Source organism: Sinocyclocheilus grahami, unplaced genomic scaffold, assembly GCF_001515645.1.
Source record: "Sinocyclocheilus grahami isolate Dianchi unplaced genomic scaffold, SAMN03320097.WGS_v1.1 scaffold345.1, whole genome shotgun sequence".
Classification (NCBI taxonomy): Eukaryota; Metazoa; Chordata; class Actinopteri; order Cypriniformes; family Cyprinidae; genus Sinocyclocheilus; species Sinocyclocheilus grahami.
In genome coordinates this window covers 819,552-835,495 of record NW_015505524.1, presented here as the reverse complement: position 1 = coordinate 835,495, position 15,944 = coordinate 819,552, and the positions used below count along the sequence as shown (strand labels likewise).

The window sequence follows — 15,944 nt, the reverse complement described above, 5'->3', positions numbered from 1 at the left end:
TGGAGTCGTCACATGTCCTTCCGGATGCTCCTTCTTCGAAATCGCCGGCCGCGCCGTTCTCAAGCCCACCCGCCTCTGCTCACTCTAACCCTCCCGCTGTTCCTCACGCTAACCCCCGGCTTCTGCTCACTGTAGGTCGCCGTGTGTGATGCTGTTTCGTTGTGAAAAAAATTTCTGATCTAGTCATGTCAGAAGCGTGACAAAAAAAAGCATTTGTCAAAATGATGGCAAGCTAAAATATGAAATAAGCGAATTACTTGACTTTAAGTTAGTCGAATCATTCTTAACATTAACATGAATATTTTGTTTTAGCATTATTTAAGCATGAAGATTAATCAATAACTTATTTCATATTCATAACTGTTTGTGGATGGTTCTTTCACAATAATGAAGCAACTGCTGAGGAACGTCTTTGAAAGATGTGACATTAACACTCAACAAATAAAAACAACACTTACAACATAAACCAACATTATAAAATAAACAATACAAACTCCTAAAAGTGAACCAAAAACGAGTTATAGCACAAATAAAACCAAGAATTAAAAACTCTACAGCATGATCTATTCATGCTGCATTGCATGCTGGGTGCTTTCATAGTACACGTGCACCGTAGAAACACAGTATGATGCTGTTTGTTCACAAGACATTTCTGAGAGTGCAGTTAGAGACAAGAGAAGTCCCACTGTGAAATTACTGTGTAAGTAATGCAACTATTAACCTGGAATGTACTGTAATTTCACACTAACATTTTTTGTCTTAATGGTGTTGGGCCAATCGTCAACCTAACCGTCTACTTTTCAGCACAACGGTAAACCCCAAAAACTCAGACACACCAAAAACCCTTTTAAACTCCAAAATAATCGAACATTAAACACTAACAGATATATTAACATTGAGCAAAAACACATGAAATAACATTTAATTTGAACATTTACTCTCCTTTACTAGAAAGTCTAGAAAGACTGATGTAACTCATTCCGTGAATGTGTGTATATATGTATACAAGTTCAATAAAAGTAAAAAAAAATTGTATGTAAATATTCATGAAGTTTTATATAGCTTTATGAATATTACATGTAATGCTATTTTTGTCTTCATTTCTAAATATTTGTATTTGTATCAATATATAGCCATACATGGTCAATACATACATTGCAGCATATTGAAAAATATTAGCACTAGTTTCCCGTATATGGAATAGTACTAATATATTGCATTATATTATGCAGTATATTCCCACATTTTTGTTCCTAAGGATGACTCCATAAATTGACGTTGTTTGCCTAAAATGGTTTCCCTATATCTAATTCTCTTCCTTGTTTGTCTTACAAGAAATCCCAGATTTTTACAGTAAAGTTGTACAAATTGGTAAACAATGTTTGAAAGAGTCTGCTTTTGGCATTAGATTCAATTTAGGGGTTTCCCCTCTTCTTTATTCTTTAGTGTTTTCATTTAGTTTACTAGCTGGACTGGATCCAGTTTGGATTTAAATGTGACCAGCTTTAGGGTGTCCTGGCCCGAGGGCGTATCGAAGAAACAAACCCGTTTCAGAATCCAGTTTTTGTAAATGCTCTTTGCAACGACGAGCTCGTCTAAAACATTCAACATTCTCTTCAGACACGTATCTGTAAAATGGCAATGACTGGACCGAGGTGCGGGGAATTATCTTGAACTTTGTCAGGGGAATGTGACCAGGAAATGCGAACAGATTTTTGACTGCAAGCAATAAATCGCCTGCTTTACTGTCGACAGGGAAGGCTGTGCTATCTCGTGTCACCGCTCCCAGGGGTTTCACAAGCTCACAGAATGGACGGCACGCTTGGTCTATAATTTACTGGAATGAAATAAACCCTATGGATCACTGAAATGCGATATACCGCTTCATTTTAACCTGATATAAACATAAGGGACTGGTGAACAACTTCAGGATGGAGGATTTCAGAGAGAGGTTCATAATGTGCTGTCAAAGTACTTTCCCGTGTTTCAGGGACCCGGCGAATAACACCTCATCTGGCACCGAGAAACGGGATATTAAAGTGATTGTAAACGAAGACGCTGCGAGAAGGGCCAACATGACATTACCTCCGCCACCTGTGGAGAAACCCGGCTACGTTTACGTTGCGCTGTACGACTACACGGCGCGCACGGAGCATGATTTGAGCTTTAACGCAGGGGACAAACTGGAGCCACTCCGCAAAGAGGACGACTGGTGGTACGCGAGAGGAATCACCGGGATTTCAGCGAACAAAGAGGGCTACATTCCTGCTAATTATGTTGCGCCCATAGAAAGCCTCGACGCTGAACCGTAAGTTTCTGTGCCCTGAAAAGTAAAGCACATCTTTAAAGGAATTGTATATGTATATCAGTAGTGATGGTATGCAAATAATATATTTCTTTTAAAAGAATGGATTAATTGGGAACAGAGGATCGCATTAGTGTGGTTTGGTTAGAAAGGATTCCCTGAATTATTTATAGTCGGGAATTATCTCCCAACATCCTTCTTTCTCAACACACCTAAGCTTGAAAATGATGGGCTATATTTACCAGAACCCCTGCTCTTCCTGAAAATCACAGATAGTCATCACATCAGACAGAGATAAGTCATCATTTTTGAATTTACACCACCAGTACAGTACTGATAACTGAAGTCCACTAACTGTATAACAATGTATTGTACTGCGTGCATAGACGGACCCCTAATTGTGAAGCTCTGCTTTCAGCAAGATGGATATTATGAGGATTCCTGGCAGCAGCTGGCGACAGATTCTGTCTCTGTATTATCTGTTGTTTCTGAAGGGAAGCTGGTTAATGTTCATTGGTCAACCAGGAAGTACAGTATGAGCCTGTTAATGATTCCTTGGCTTTGTGCGCTATAGGTGCCATACATCGATAAAAAAGAAATATAGTATAAAAATATAAAATCAATTTTTTTTTATATAAATTTGACACCTGCTGGAAGTGTAATTAAGTAAAGGGGTCAGAGGTAGACCCCGTAACTCTGATGATGATCAACTGCTGTAATGTGTGATATTATCTCTGACTTAAAGCCACTAGGCTTTGTATGTCACTTTGGCGCGCTGAATAGTTTCTGACTTTGTTAGAGATAACTTTCCAGTTTTTCCAGGTCTGTCGCCAACTACAGTGCACAATGTGCTTGAGTGTGAATGTTTTGTAGCGTTTTGACATACTTTGTAGTCAGATGTAGCCATTTGAGAAGACTTGATTACAGTTCATTGTATTGCTGGTGTGACGGCATCATGTGTCAGCAAATCTTCATCTGTACATGTATGATCTCTGTGTTGGAAGATTTAGACATAACCTAGTGGACACAAGGTCTCTGCATAAGCAGTGTGTATGTGTCAACAGTCATAAACACTGAGGAAACCAAAGGTTAGTTTATTATAAGAGTTTAGTAGTCTTTGTTTGAACATACTCAATTGTTATCCAGACATGGACCCTAGACTTCCCTGGTGGTTCTCAGCTGTTTTTGCTTCAGAAGTTCAGAACCCATGATATTGTACTGGTATTACCACTGAAATGATAAAGTGGTTACCAACACATTAGTAAATACTACAGAAGTAAACTAAAACACCTTTAACACCGAACACTGTAATGTATTGACATTATTATGAACTGCAGAGGCCCAACGATATATGCAAAATTCTTAACATGACATTCGCTGAATTGGGAAACATTTTTTTTTGTAAATGACCTAACCAACACTAGGCTGACCTCTAATACTGGTTAATATTTAGATCAAATAACATTGTGCTGCTCTTCCACTACAGATGGTATTTTCCAGAAACAAAGCGCTTGGAGGCTGAGAAGATGTTGACGTCTCAAGAGAACAAGAATGGAGCTTTTCTAATCAGAAACTGTGAAAGCCAGCAAGGGGAGCTTTCACTCTCAGGTAGCTACATTTGACGTCAAATTAAAACAAGAAAATCTCTAAAAGGTCTATTGCTCTCAGATCAGAAGATGTTTTGTCAAAGTTTGACATCATTTGGCTTACGTCACAAGTATAGTGACTTGAAAGATTGGTATCTTTATCTATGCAGTGCAAGTATATACAACATACTTGTGTGTTTCTCAGGACTGAAACTTGCAGAACTTGTTGGTTATGGTCACATGATCTGTTGTATTTTCTGGCTATGTAAGGACTCATTATCATTTGTTTATCATTATTTTCATTCATGTAACCAGTATGAGTGTTACTCCAGTCAGTGGTTTGCATTTTTAATGCTAAAATGCGGATGTGACGTTACATTTAGCTGTCATCAAAAGCACAACTGAAGTTAAAGAAAATGTTAAAGGGGTTATATGATGCTGCTAAAAATAACATTACTTTGTGTACTTGGTGTAATGAAATGTGTTTATGCGGTTTAAAGTAAAAAAAACACATTATTTTCCATATACTGTACATTATTGTTTCTCCTCTATGCCCCGCCTTTTTGAAACGCGTCGATTTTTACAAAACTCATCGGTCTGAAAAAGCGAGGTGTGCTGTGATTGGCCAGCTATCCAGTGCGTTGTGATTGGCCGAATACCTCAAGCGTGTGACAGAAATGTTACGCCCCTCACCATACTGTTGATGCCGTGTCCGGCCGGAGCAACGAGACAAAAACATTAAAACCCATTACAAACGAGGCATTTGTTGCATCCAGTGGGGACATAATTACTGATTATAATGACTTATACTGTCTTTTTACGCGTTGCGTTGCGTTGCGTTGCGCCGCATAAACATAAAACCATGTCTGCATTTGTGATCGGAGAAATGACAAACAACAAGCGCTACTCTACACTGCCCAAAACTCACGCTTGAATCATCAGTGGCAAATCCTTTAAATGAAAACGTACTTACAGTCAGAACAGCCGGCATTGTAGTCTACTCTACCAGGATCAGTAAACAGTCCTCCATAACATCTGGATATTTGGGTTACACTGTTCTGGAACAGTGTTGTAAATACAACTTAACCACTGATTTGTAGTCGTGTCCTCTTTTGGATGACCAAACAAAGTAGTTTCGCTTTCACAACGAAAAACACGGCGGCCTAGCGTGAGCTGAGGCCGGGCTAGAGTGAGCAGAGGCTAGGTTGAGAACGACGCGGCTGACGGATCCGACGAAGGAGCGGCAACCACATGTGACGACCCCGGGCTGGACTCCGCTTCGTCCACGGTGAAAGTCGATCTGGCGATCCACAGCACTAAGTTGATGTATTCCCTCAGCGACCAGCACGGATCAGCTCTAGGCATGACGAAGCGGATATCGTCCTCTTTTGGAAGACCAAACAAAGTAGTTTCGCTTTCACAACGAAGCACACAGCGTCTTCACGACATGGCGGCAGTGGCAGCAATACTACAGTGAGAATAAAAGTTACTCCTTCTTTCTTTGCGTTGGGCGGCGTTATGCAAATCTTCCCACATAGTGAGGTAGACATGTGGGGAAGTGTTAGAACGAGCCGTTTTAGGTAGGCGTGATTAACTCTTAACTTTTATAAAGAATATCTCTTTGGATTTGAGACTTTAGTCTTTGCAAATTTACAGATCTTCTTTATGCAGAAGAGAAAGGAAAACTTGAAAACGCATCATATGACCCCTTTAAAGAATAATTATTTTTTTTAACCAAGGCCGGTGTGTCAGCTTCCTGATTAGTAACAAAAAAGATAAACATGTTTCCTCATTCCAGAGTTTTAGAGTCATGATTGACATTTGAAGATCATGAGAAGTAAACTCTTGATGAGGACTCTGGTCAGGGTGCCTGGTTATAGCAACAGCCACTGTCGTCAGCCAGCATGTGACTGAGAGTAGTTGATTACTCACCAGCTCATTGACACTAGACTGTGCCCTACGATTTCAGTGCCACTCCCTGTATCACAGAGCGGTCTTAAACTACACAAAGAGCACAGACTCAGCCTAATTCCTCAGTCCAGCAATAAAATATTGTCACTATTTTTCCAAATTTGATGGTTTGCACTTTGTTCTTGGATGAAATTTGGAAAGGATGAATACAAAATCTTATGTTGTGGCATTCTCAGGAACCGGCAGTAAAAGAGATCATTTCAAAGAAGTAGACTAAGCGTGGTTTGTATACCACTTAAAACTCTAGGCAATTGTTTTATGGTACTTGGTTGTACTTTTTCAAGTTGTTCGCCATCTAAAAAAGTTTGAAAACTAGACCTACTGGTATTCTGACCTACTGTATGTGGTTTAGAACAGGCATACTGTGGTTATACAATAAAGGTAATTATTACTAATCTAAGTCTAAAAGTGCTTTTCCACTATCAGGCTGAACGCTTACTTTTACACTATTAGGGGTGTGCTATATTGATAATATTTTATGGGATTTTGTCAATAATGATAATTAGACAATATTTTGTTGAGTGTGTTTTTGTGCTGGTACCTTTACTGGATTAGGCCTGTTGTGGACAGCCTGACTCCCAAAGCTTTTCGTATTCTTCATATTCTGAATCCGCAATGGTTCGTTTACAGCAGTGACAAAAATGAATGTTTTCAATAAGGGTCCATATTGGCCACCTTGAATTGATTTCCAGAGGCATTTTTACCTTTATAGAGGCAATTCTTTCTAACATTTTTGTCCTAACTTCCTAAAATAAAAAAAAGATAAAAATTACTTTAAATATGAAACCAAAACTAGTTGGCAGTAGGTGGAGGCAAGTCTTGATTGAGTGAGTCACTCAACCGATTCATTCAAACGGCTGATTCATTCATGAACAAAGCGATTCAAGTGATTGTCTTTATGAATGGATTATTGAATCATTGATTTGTTCAAAAACTCTGATTCAAAAAATGTGTATAAAATGTAAGATGATACATATTGTAAATTTCTGTACCGATCCAGGCTTGCTGACACAATTTTTTTTCATCAAAATCAGAATGTATGTGACCAATCCTGGGTCACTTTAAAGCCGTTCCATTACACTGTAAAAAGTGGTAACCTGCAATTGTTACATTAAAGAGCTATTTCTACCTGATCTTACTCTAACATTTAGTTTTGTTGGTGTAACCTAATATATTTAGGTTGATTCAATAATGCTTAAGTAACTTTTTTTTTATTTGAATAAAATCACTTTATTTAGATGTTACCACATGAAGTATATTTTTAGGTTACCATTTTTTCAATGTATTTCTCCTGTCCAGAGCACAGTTCATTAACCATGATGAGATATCTGTCCATGTTTGCAATCGTACCTTACCAAACCACATTCTAATGGAGATGCTGCTGGTACTGTTACCACTCAGTGGTGGAAAATGGATTTGTTTTCTTACTTATTAGCCCACCTTTCATCATGATTGAGGTCCCTGATGTGCTGTCTGTCTGTATTGCAGTGCTGGACAACGGAAAAGTGAAGCATTATAAGATCAGAAAGCTGGACAATGGTGGCTACTTCGTGTCAAAGACTCGTAGTTTTTTCACACTGAGAGAACTAGTGGAGCACTACTCCAGAAATGAGGATGGCCTCTGTGTTTGTTTGGCAGAGCCCTGCAAAAAAGTGTGTAACATTTTCTATTACTTCAATAATTTTTATTTTATTTTACAACAATAATAAAATGGCATGACATTTTAATTCGAAATTATTTGATTTTGTTCAAAGAATGTGAGACAATATTGAAATTATAGAAAAATCTTTTGACAGCAGAATACAGCAACTGACCGATTACAATAGTATTCCACAGAAATATTCAATCCAATACATATGTCCTTGCTTTTGTGTGTGTGGGTATTAGACAATGGCTCCAGAGACACATGGCCTATCTTACAACACTGTGGACCATTGGGAGATCTCGCGTTCCTCTTTAAAACTCTTGAAGAAGTTGGGAGCAGGGCAGTTTGGCGAGGTCTTTGAAGGCATATGGAATGACAGAACAGCCGTCGCTGTCAAAACACTCAAGCCAGGTACACAAACAAACAGAGACAAGATGGATACACATATGAAAGACATACAACTCCAAACATACATGCACATGGCATGCTATACTGTATGTCTGTTGTATGTTTGATAGGAACTATGGATCCAAAAGACTTCCTGCGAGAAGCTCAGATCATGAAGAAACTCCGTCATCCCAAACTGATCCAGCTCTATGCTGTCTGCACTACGGAAGAGCCCATCTACATCATCACGGAGCTCATGAGCAACGGGAGCCTTCAAGAATATCTGCAAAGTAAGACAACAAACACAATTATGTCAGGTTTTTCCTTTGACATTGTAATCAAGGTTATTGATTTTGATTAAGAGAATTTACATTAAAATACATATTTTATGTGGCGCATCTGTATACCAGATGCTTGTACAGTACACATCCAAAACAAGCTGAGAAGCTTTTTAGCAGCATTAAAAACAAAACTTTTGTACACAAGAAAGTGATATAACAACTGGAGCAGAGCAAAAGGAAAGGTTGAAATCAATAGTTTTCACAGTTAGTTAATGGCAGCAGCTGTGATGTTGATTACATGGGAGAACTATTATGGCTATTACATTTCATGATTTATTATTAACATTTGCTGTTGCAGTCATATTATAGAAATAACAAGCCACACTGTTTGTTAAAACAGGTGTTTCTTGATTATTGATTTTGATTAAGAGAATTTACATTAAAATACATATTTTATGTGGCGCATCTAGATGCTTGTACAGTACACATCCAAAACAAGCTGAGAAGCTTTTTAGCAGCATTAAAAACAAAACTTTTGTACACAAGAAAGCGATATAACAACTGGAGCAGAGCAAAAGGAAAGGTTGAAATCAATAGTTTTCACAGTTAGTTAATGGCAGCAGCTGTGATGTTGATTACATGGGAGAACTATTATGGATATTACATTTCATGATTTATTATTAACATTTGCTGTTGCAGTCATATTATAGAAATAACAAGCCACACTGTTTGTTAAAACAGGTGTTTCTTGAATACTGCCAGTGGTCAGACAATAACTTCTAGGGGTGTAACGGTTCAAGTTACTCACGGTTTGGTTTGTATCACGGTTTCGGTACAGTTCGGCATTTGCTATGTTTAGGGAAAAAAGGACTATATTGTCAAATAAAAAAAAATAAAAAAAAGAACAAATAATCTAATTACAAGCAACAGAACGCATAAAATAAACAGTGCTTTTCAGGTTTTTTTTTAGGTAGGTCTAACAGTTTTTAGGTACAGAAATTGAATAAAGTAATCAAATGTAAAATAACATTGCATATTTGACTATAAATTAAAGATTAATCTTTATTAAAATTACAAAAGCTATTCAATCAAGCGCAGTGAGGGATTTCATTGTCTTTTGTTGTTTGTTTAACATTAAAAAAGTGCTGTCACTTTAAGACAATGCACAGATCCAGTGCACTCATACTGTACGTTCAACTGACTATGTCTGCCAGGACAGGCATTTTGGCATAATTTTTGTGTAAATTTGTCCTTTCAAGCACGACTTGAAAACAAACTCAATATTTGAGCGCGTTCTGAGATGCAGGTTTGCGCGCACACAGATCTTCTCACGGCGCACGCGAGTTCTCATTCGCGTCTTCTGGCTCTTTAATATTTAAACTGGCAAGGCTTAAATGAGTTTAGTATAAACACAGATAGCAACGTGTGCTGTTCAGGTCTCGCTATCAACACCCGGGTGATGACGGCATAAATGACTGCTCATAATCCAGCATACGGCACTCGCATTGAACAAAGAGTGACAGGTTTGTCCACGGTTTTTTTTTTCTTTCTTTCTTTCATCACTGTTGTTGTAATGTATTGGGAAGCCAGAATGCATACCCATCGACAGAAACATACATTAGCCAAACTGTTTTATGTGCTGTTAATTTTAACAAACCATTTTACAGATGCGTTGTCAGATTTAAGTTGAACCGTGGTGCAAGTGCTTACGGTTCAATTTTTTAGTTTCATTTTTTACCTAGGTTACATGCCTAATAATTTCCAAAACTTAAACAACACAATCCTTTCTGTGTGTGGCTGGCCAGGACGCTTAAACAAACAAGTTTTTAATAGGACCACATATCCTTTTCTTGGAAAACAGCTTCTAAAACTACCTGTAATAAAATTACTGTAAATCACTGCTTTCATTGCATATGGGGTCATTTCGGGACAGGGACAAAAAGAGATTGAGAGCGGGAAGGAGAGAGCCTTGTTTTCACAGGCTATTATGCTTCCTTATTGCCACATTTTAAAAGTAAGTCATAAATGCATTTAGTGGTATGGTATCATGCAGTTGTGGTCATTACAGTAAAGTTTAATATCCAGTACAGTATACCTTGCAGAATGAGCAAAATGTTAATATTTATAACAAAAGAGGGATCATAAAAATGCATTAGCTTCTGAAGGGCTGTAGTAAATTAAAACAATATGATCTTTAAATAAAATAAGAAAGATTGACACATTCTTCATTCTTTTCAGAAGTTTACACAAAATTCAGCTATTATTTTGTCTTGTGGCCTTCTGTATATATAAACATCTGTTATCTGATATATTATTGTCACGAACCCGCTCCGTGGGCTTCAGGCCGATTGCCACTAGAGGTTTCTTCTCTTCTTCTTTTTCTGTCTGATTGGATTCAGCTGTGTGTGTGATCAGTGCATTCAGCTGTGTGCGTGTAATCAGTGCAATGGTTGATGGGAAATGCAGTCCAGGGTGATGTGTAACAGTCTGTGTGGTGTGAGAGTCAATGTAATGGGAGAATAACCTCTGGTGGTGATTGAACGGAAGTCCATGGACAGGATTCGTGACAATTATTCAGGGAAGTACTAAATAAAAAAACGCATGCAATTTCTATGAGCCCTCTTATTTTGTCAAATTATTTGTTTTTAATTTTTTAATAATATTAACATTTTGCAGATTTGCTGAAAGGTTATGACCGCAACTGTAAATGCCAGTTTACTCTGCACCGACAACGTTCATCGGGTTTTGTCTGTGTGTGTCTGTTGTCATTGATTTTGACTATTGATAGTTTTCAGTCACGTGACTGGTTCGAAGACCTGGCGGGTTAAACATCCATAGAACTGCAGCACAAGCCCGTCAATTTTCTATCTGTTCAAATCCAAAAGTATTTAGATTACCTCTCAAAAGAATAAAACAAAGATATGTGAACAAAATGCAAGTTTTGGCCATTAGCAATCCATATAAAGCACCTGTCGCAATATTTAAATCACTAAAAACGGCGGTACATTCTAAGGAGGGGGCTTTGTTGAAAACGACGTGTTTGAGAGAGGCGGGGCATAGAGGACCTACAATAATGTACAGTATTTGAAAAATAATGTGTTTTTTGAACATTAAAGCATGTCAACATATTCTGTTACACCAAATACACAAAATAATGATCTTTAAAATAGCATCATATCACCCCTTTAAAGTGCCCTTAAAAGTGATATTAAAAGATGAAATTAGTACATACCTTATTGATGATGCATGCTATATGCAGGCAAGCAAACGAGCCCGGAATATGAACGCAATGCGCTAAATAGTTAAGCGTCTTCTTTATAATGGTTTTCTATGGGAAAACATTTAATATTAAACTTTGCGCATTGCGTTTATATTCTGGGTTCATCTGCTTGCCTGTACAAAGTATGCATCATCAATAAGGTGTATACCAAATTTGGCTTTACTACATTACCACTAAATGCAATCCTCCTAAAAATAACTGGCAGTCAGTTGAGGAAAGCCTTGTTTTGCCCTCCATGTGGGCGTTCCTGTAAGGGTGTGACGTCACGTGAAAACTATCAATTGAACATGTTGAATCCGTGTTTGTTGGTCTTGGAACGTCTGAGAAGTGACGTATTGTATCTGTCAGCTGATGGCGTTGGTCTGCTTCTGTCGGCGCGGTGTGAATTGGCCTCGAGTCAAAAGGTGTAAAAACTGTTTGAACACTGAGGCAAGGGAAGAAGTCTGGAATACCATCATTAAGATTTTAGTGAGATTCATGATTAATAAATATGGTTTTTAAAAGGCATACATCAATCAGCCTATTTGGGTTTAAAATCATTTCCCAACAGGGTGTTTAAAAGTTTCCAATTCTGGAGGGATTTCTGTCGGCAGTTGGGGCCATTCATCCAACCCTATCAGGCTTTCACCCATAGAAAGAATGCTTCAACTGCCTCATTTCCCAGGACCTTTTCCTCCTGGTGTCAGCAGCTTATTTAGAGAGATAATCAGGGCCAGTGTTGTGCAAGATCCCATTCCCCCACAATATCCTTCATCAGTTCCAAAAATGTGGCACCTTATTGTGTACATATTTAGTAGGATATCATATTTACCACATAAACCATAGGTTTTTGAGGTTAGCTTATTCTGAAACTGTAATAAAATATCAATTTTACATACACTACGTGTCATATCATGTCATGTCATATCTTTTGCACTATCAAATATTTACATTTTAAGTTGTTTCAATAACTGACTACAGAAGCATGCAAAGTTTGTGTGGCTGTTCTCTCTGGCTGTGCTGCTGAAGTTATGACCCACATTAATGTCAAACTGATTTACACATATTCAAGACAAACCTGTTGATGGAGGGTCTGTAGCCCACTTAATTTATCAGTGCGTCATAATTAAAACATGTAAGATGTGTCATTTCTATTTATTCCCTATATTCTGTCTCACTCATACAGAAGACAAAGGTGCTTCTCTGCAAATGTCTGATCAGATAGAAATGGGAGCACAAGTGACATCTGGCATGGCATACCTTGAGTTGCAGAACTACATTCACAGAGATCTTGCGGCACGAAACGTTCTGGTGGGAGATAACAATGTGTGCAAGGTGGCCGACTTTGGCTTGGCACGAGTATTTCAGGTGAGAAATATTCTCCGTTTTTATAAAAAGGCTTGACCCCTCAGCTATGAGGCAGTGGTTCTCAAATGGGTCGCAACCCAAAAATGAGTCACAGATCTGTCACGATAGTGTCACGGAGAGTATAGAAAATAAAAATGCATGGTAAATGCAAAGAATAAAATGCAACGAAAATTTATAACCTTACCAACATCAAAGGTTGTGTGTATTCGGTCAGTCTTTTTAATATTTGCCCCAGTGTTTATCCAAACTTCTATTGTTTATTCATTTACAAAACGGACAATTTCCCTATTCAGTCTTTGTCATATCAATAAATTTGCATGCTGTCGGGTCTATTCAATTCATTGTAATATTAATACATTGTATTATTGAATTATTTACGATAAATCACCATGTTCTGAAGCAAACCAGCTGAGAACCACTGCTATAATGTATGCACTGATTTTGTATAAAAAATACAAAAACTGTACTTTTAATCTCACTGCATGATTTCTTTAGATGGAAAATGAGAATGTTTATGAGGCCAAAGAAGGAACCAAGTTTCCAGTGAAATGGACTGCTCCCGAGGCCATCCACGAGAACAAATTCACCATCAAATCTGACGTCTGGTCTTTTGGGATCCTACTGTATGAAATTGTGACGTTTGGACAGATGCCTTACCCAAGTACGTCATAATTGCACGTATTGTACCCACCTTTCGCATAGAGAAAAATAGACAAAAAATACTAATGATTTGTCTAGCCTTCAGGGGCACAAATCCAATTGAAATAGCAACTAGCAAATCATGGTGTGACGTAAACTCAAGGCTATTGACTCTTTTGAAAAAGGAAAAAAGCCCTTCAGTGTGTCTGACATAAACCTTCTGTTTATCATATAGGGCCAGTTGATGTTCATTGTACAATCTGGGTCCTAAAGAAAAAAATTGTTTATTGTACAAAAATAAACAAATGTGTTTAAATTAAAATGATAAACTGTATTAATATCAGTTTGAACTACGGCTCTTCCTCACTGAACTTCACTTAATATTCAATTTCTTTACCACTGTCGCATACTACAATAGTTTTTGACCTCGTCAAAGCATTGAATAATTTTAATGTTGCTTTTCACTCTTTCTCCAGCCATGACGAACTTTCAAGTGGTACAAAAGTTGCCCAAAGGCTACAGGATGCCATGCCCTCTTAACTGCCCAAAATATTTGTATGACATCATGTCCGAATGCTGGAAGGACTCCCCTGCAGACAGACCCACCTTTGAAACTCTGCAGTGGAAACTCGAGGAATTCTTTGATATGGATTTAAGCTCTTATGATGATGTAAACCGCTACTAAAAGACACCACTGCTTACAAATGTAATGTAACTGCAAACGAGCCAAGAGCAGAGTTTCGATGAGCAAGTCTGAGATGCTGTTTTAGTATCAAATGATCCAAATGCCTTTATGTACTCTTAGAGTACACATATAATATGCTCAATGTACTCATCAAGAGTTTTCATATGTACAAACTGCATAAGGTAGAGCTCAAGCATGTAATTATTTGGATGTTAAAAAACTTTCTCCCATCCTGGATTAATTTGCAGAGACGACTGTAGGTAACCTATTCATCATCGGTTGGTTGCCCTGGAAAGCGCATTCAAAACAAATTTCTCTGCTGGTTTTAATATTCTGCCCAAAGATATTGGATATTGAATCAATGTATGTGGCGGCACTAGATTCTGCCGACCTGTGACAAACTGGAGGATGTGTGGAATGGAAACCAGTCAATTTATGCAGTTCTGTCGACTCTACTGACACAGATTTTGCACAATTCACAGCACAATTTCTTTAAATCAAATGTATTCTGAGCCTTCTGATTATTTCCTTTTTGCATTCTTCCATTCAGTCTGTGGAGGTATAGTTCTGTCTGTATTTGCTGCTGTGTAAATGCCGTATGCCAGCAATATCATGGTGGTTTAGTGTCACTTGACTTGCACTTTGCATGCTGGTGCCATGAAACCGAAACTACTGAGGAATAACTATAAAGAGCCTGGGCCATACACATGTATGGAAACAGGCAGCAGTGTATCCGGATTAACCAGTTTTACGTTAAGTAGTGAATGAGTCACTGCCTGCCAGACTAACAGCATTACTTGTTTAAAGACAGGAATGCTCAGAATCCACTACATACATTTGCTCACAGCATTAAGCAATATGCAAAAGTGCACATTGAGACTAGATTCGCAATCAAGCCTTAGTGAAAACTGTAATAATTAGATCATGTATCGTACAGTCACAGTGATTTTTAAATACATTTTGGGTTTAATTTACAAACTGATTCTTCTCTTCATCTCTTGTAAGAAGATAAAAATACACACTACCATTTAAATGTATGTGGTCAGTAATATGAATACGTATTTGTTTTTTTTTTAAAGAATGATCATGTGAACTGAAGTGATGGATGCTGAAAATTCAACATTAACATGGAATTTTAAAATATATTAAAATAGAAAAGTGATTTCACTACTACAATAACCGTTTTTCCTGTATTTTTCATCAAATAAATGCAGCCTTGGTGAACAGATTTTCTAAATTGTTTTGTTTTTCCAATATTACCGACAACAAAAACGGTTCAAAAAACAGAGTTCAGTGTGCATTTATAAAAATACAGATAAAAAAAGTACTGTATGTAAAATACATTATAATTCTTAGTCTGTATTTGCATAATTGTAGGTTGAAATATATTTTTAATATATTTTTGTAATTCAGAGTCTAAATGAATAATGTATTTGCATATCATGTGTACTCAAATAGTGAAATAAACTTTATTACTTAACAATGATCATGGATTATGATTTATATCTCCACCACATGGGGGCACTAAAAACCTGAGATTTTCAGTTGGGTGTCAAATCAGGCCTTGTTTACTTTCGCCCACTATCAGGTGATTGCAAGTGCACCTTCTTGACCTTTATAGCTGACCCGCTCCCTGTTGTATCTTAAATCAACACCCAGTAGCAATGAGTAGTAGTTTAGCAGAACAACATATTGTCATCTGTCTTTTTATATGTCAAACATGTCTTGGAAAGTGGTAAAGATTTTTTATGTAATACACACACACACACACACACACACATATATATATATATATCTCTTGTCGAGCTACTACTTTTA

At 37.6% G+C, this 15,944-nt stretch overlaps 1 protein-coding gene across 1 annotated transcript; it reads left to right on the top strand.

Moving 5' to 3' along the window:
- The first annotated feature begins 1,601 nt into the window (after positions 1-1,601).
- Positions 1,602-15,066, top strand: LOC107548283 (tyrosine-protein kinase SRK2-like). The gene is made up of 8 exons (XM_016228915.1): positions 1,602-2,308; positions 3,792-3,913; positions 7,351-7,514; positions 7,750-7,918; positions 8,026-8,184; positions 12,621-12,802; positions 13,298-13,463; positions 13,918-15,066. Exons 1-8 carry the CDS (start codon positions 1,932-1,934, stop codon positions 14,124-14,126), a joined length of 1,548 nt encoding a protein of 515 aa, XP_016084401.1. The 5' UTR covers positions 1,602-1,931; the 3' UTR covers positions 14,127-15,066.
- Positions 15,067-15,944: the final 878 nt, after the last annotated feature.

What these genes read in the sequence shown, in the direction of transcription:
- LOC107548283 (XM_016228915.1), top strand. Translation starts at nt 1,932, where the DNA reads ATGGAGGATTTCAGAGAGAGGTTCATAATGTGCTGTCAAAGTACTTTC. An exon ending in TGTCAAAACACTCAAGCCAG is followed by an intron (nt 7,919 to 8,025) that starts GTACACAAACAA and finishes TATGTTTGATAG; the next exon opens with GAACTATGGATCCAAAAGAC. An exon ending in TGGACAGATGCCTTACCCAA is followed by an intron (nt 13,464 to 13,917) that starts GTACGTCATAAT and finishes CTCTTTCTCCAG; the next exon opens with CCATGACGAACTTTCAAGTG.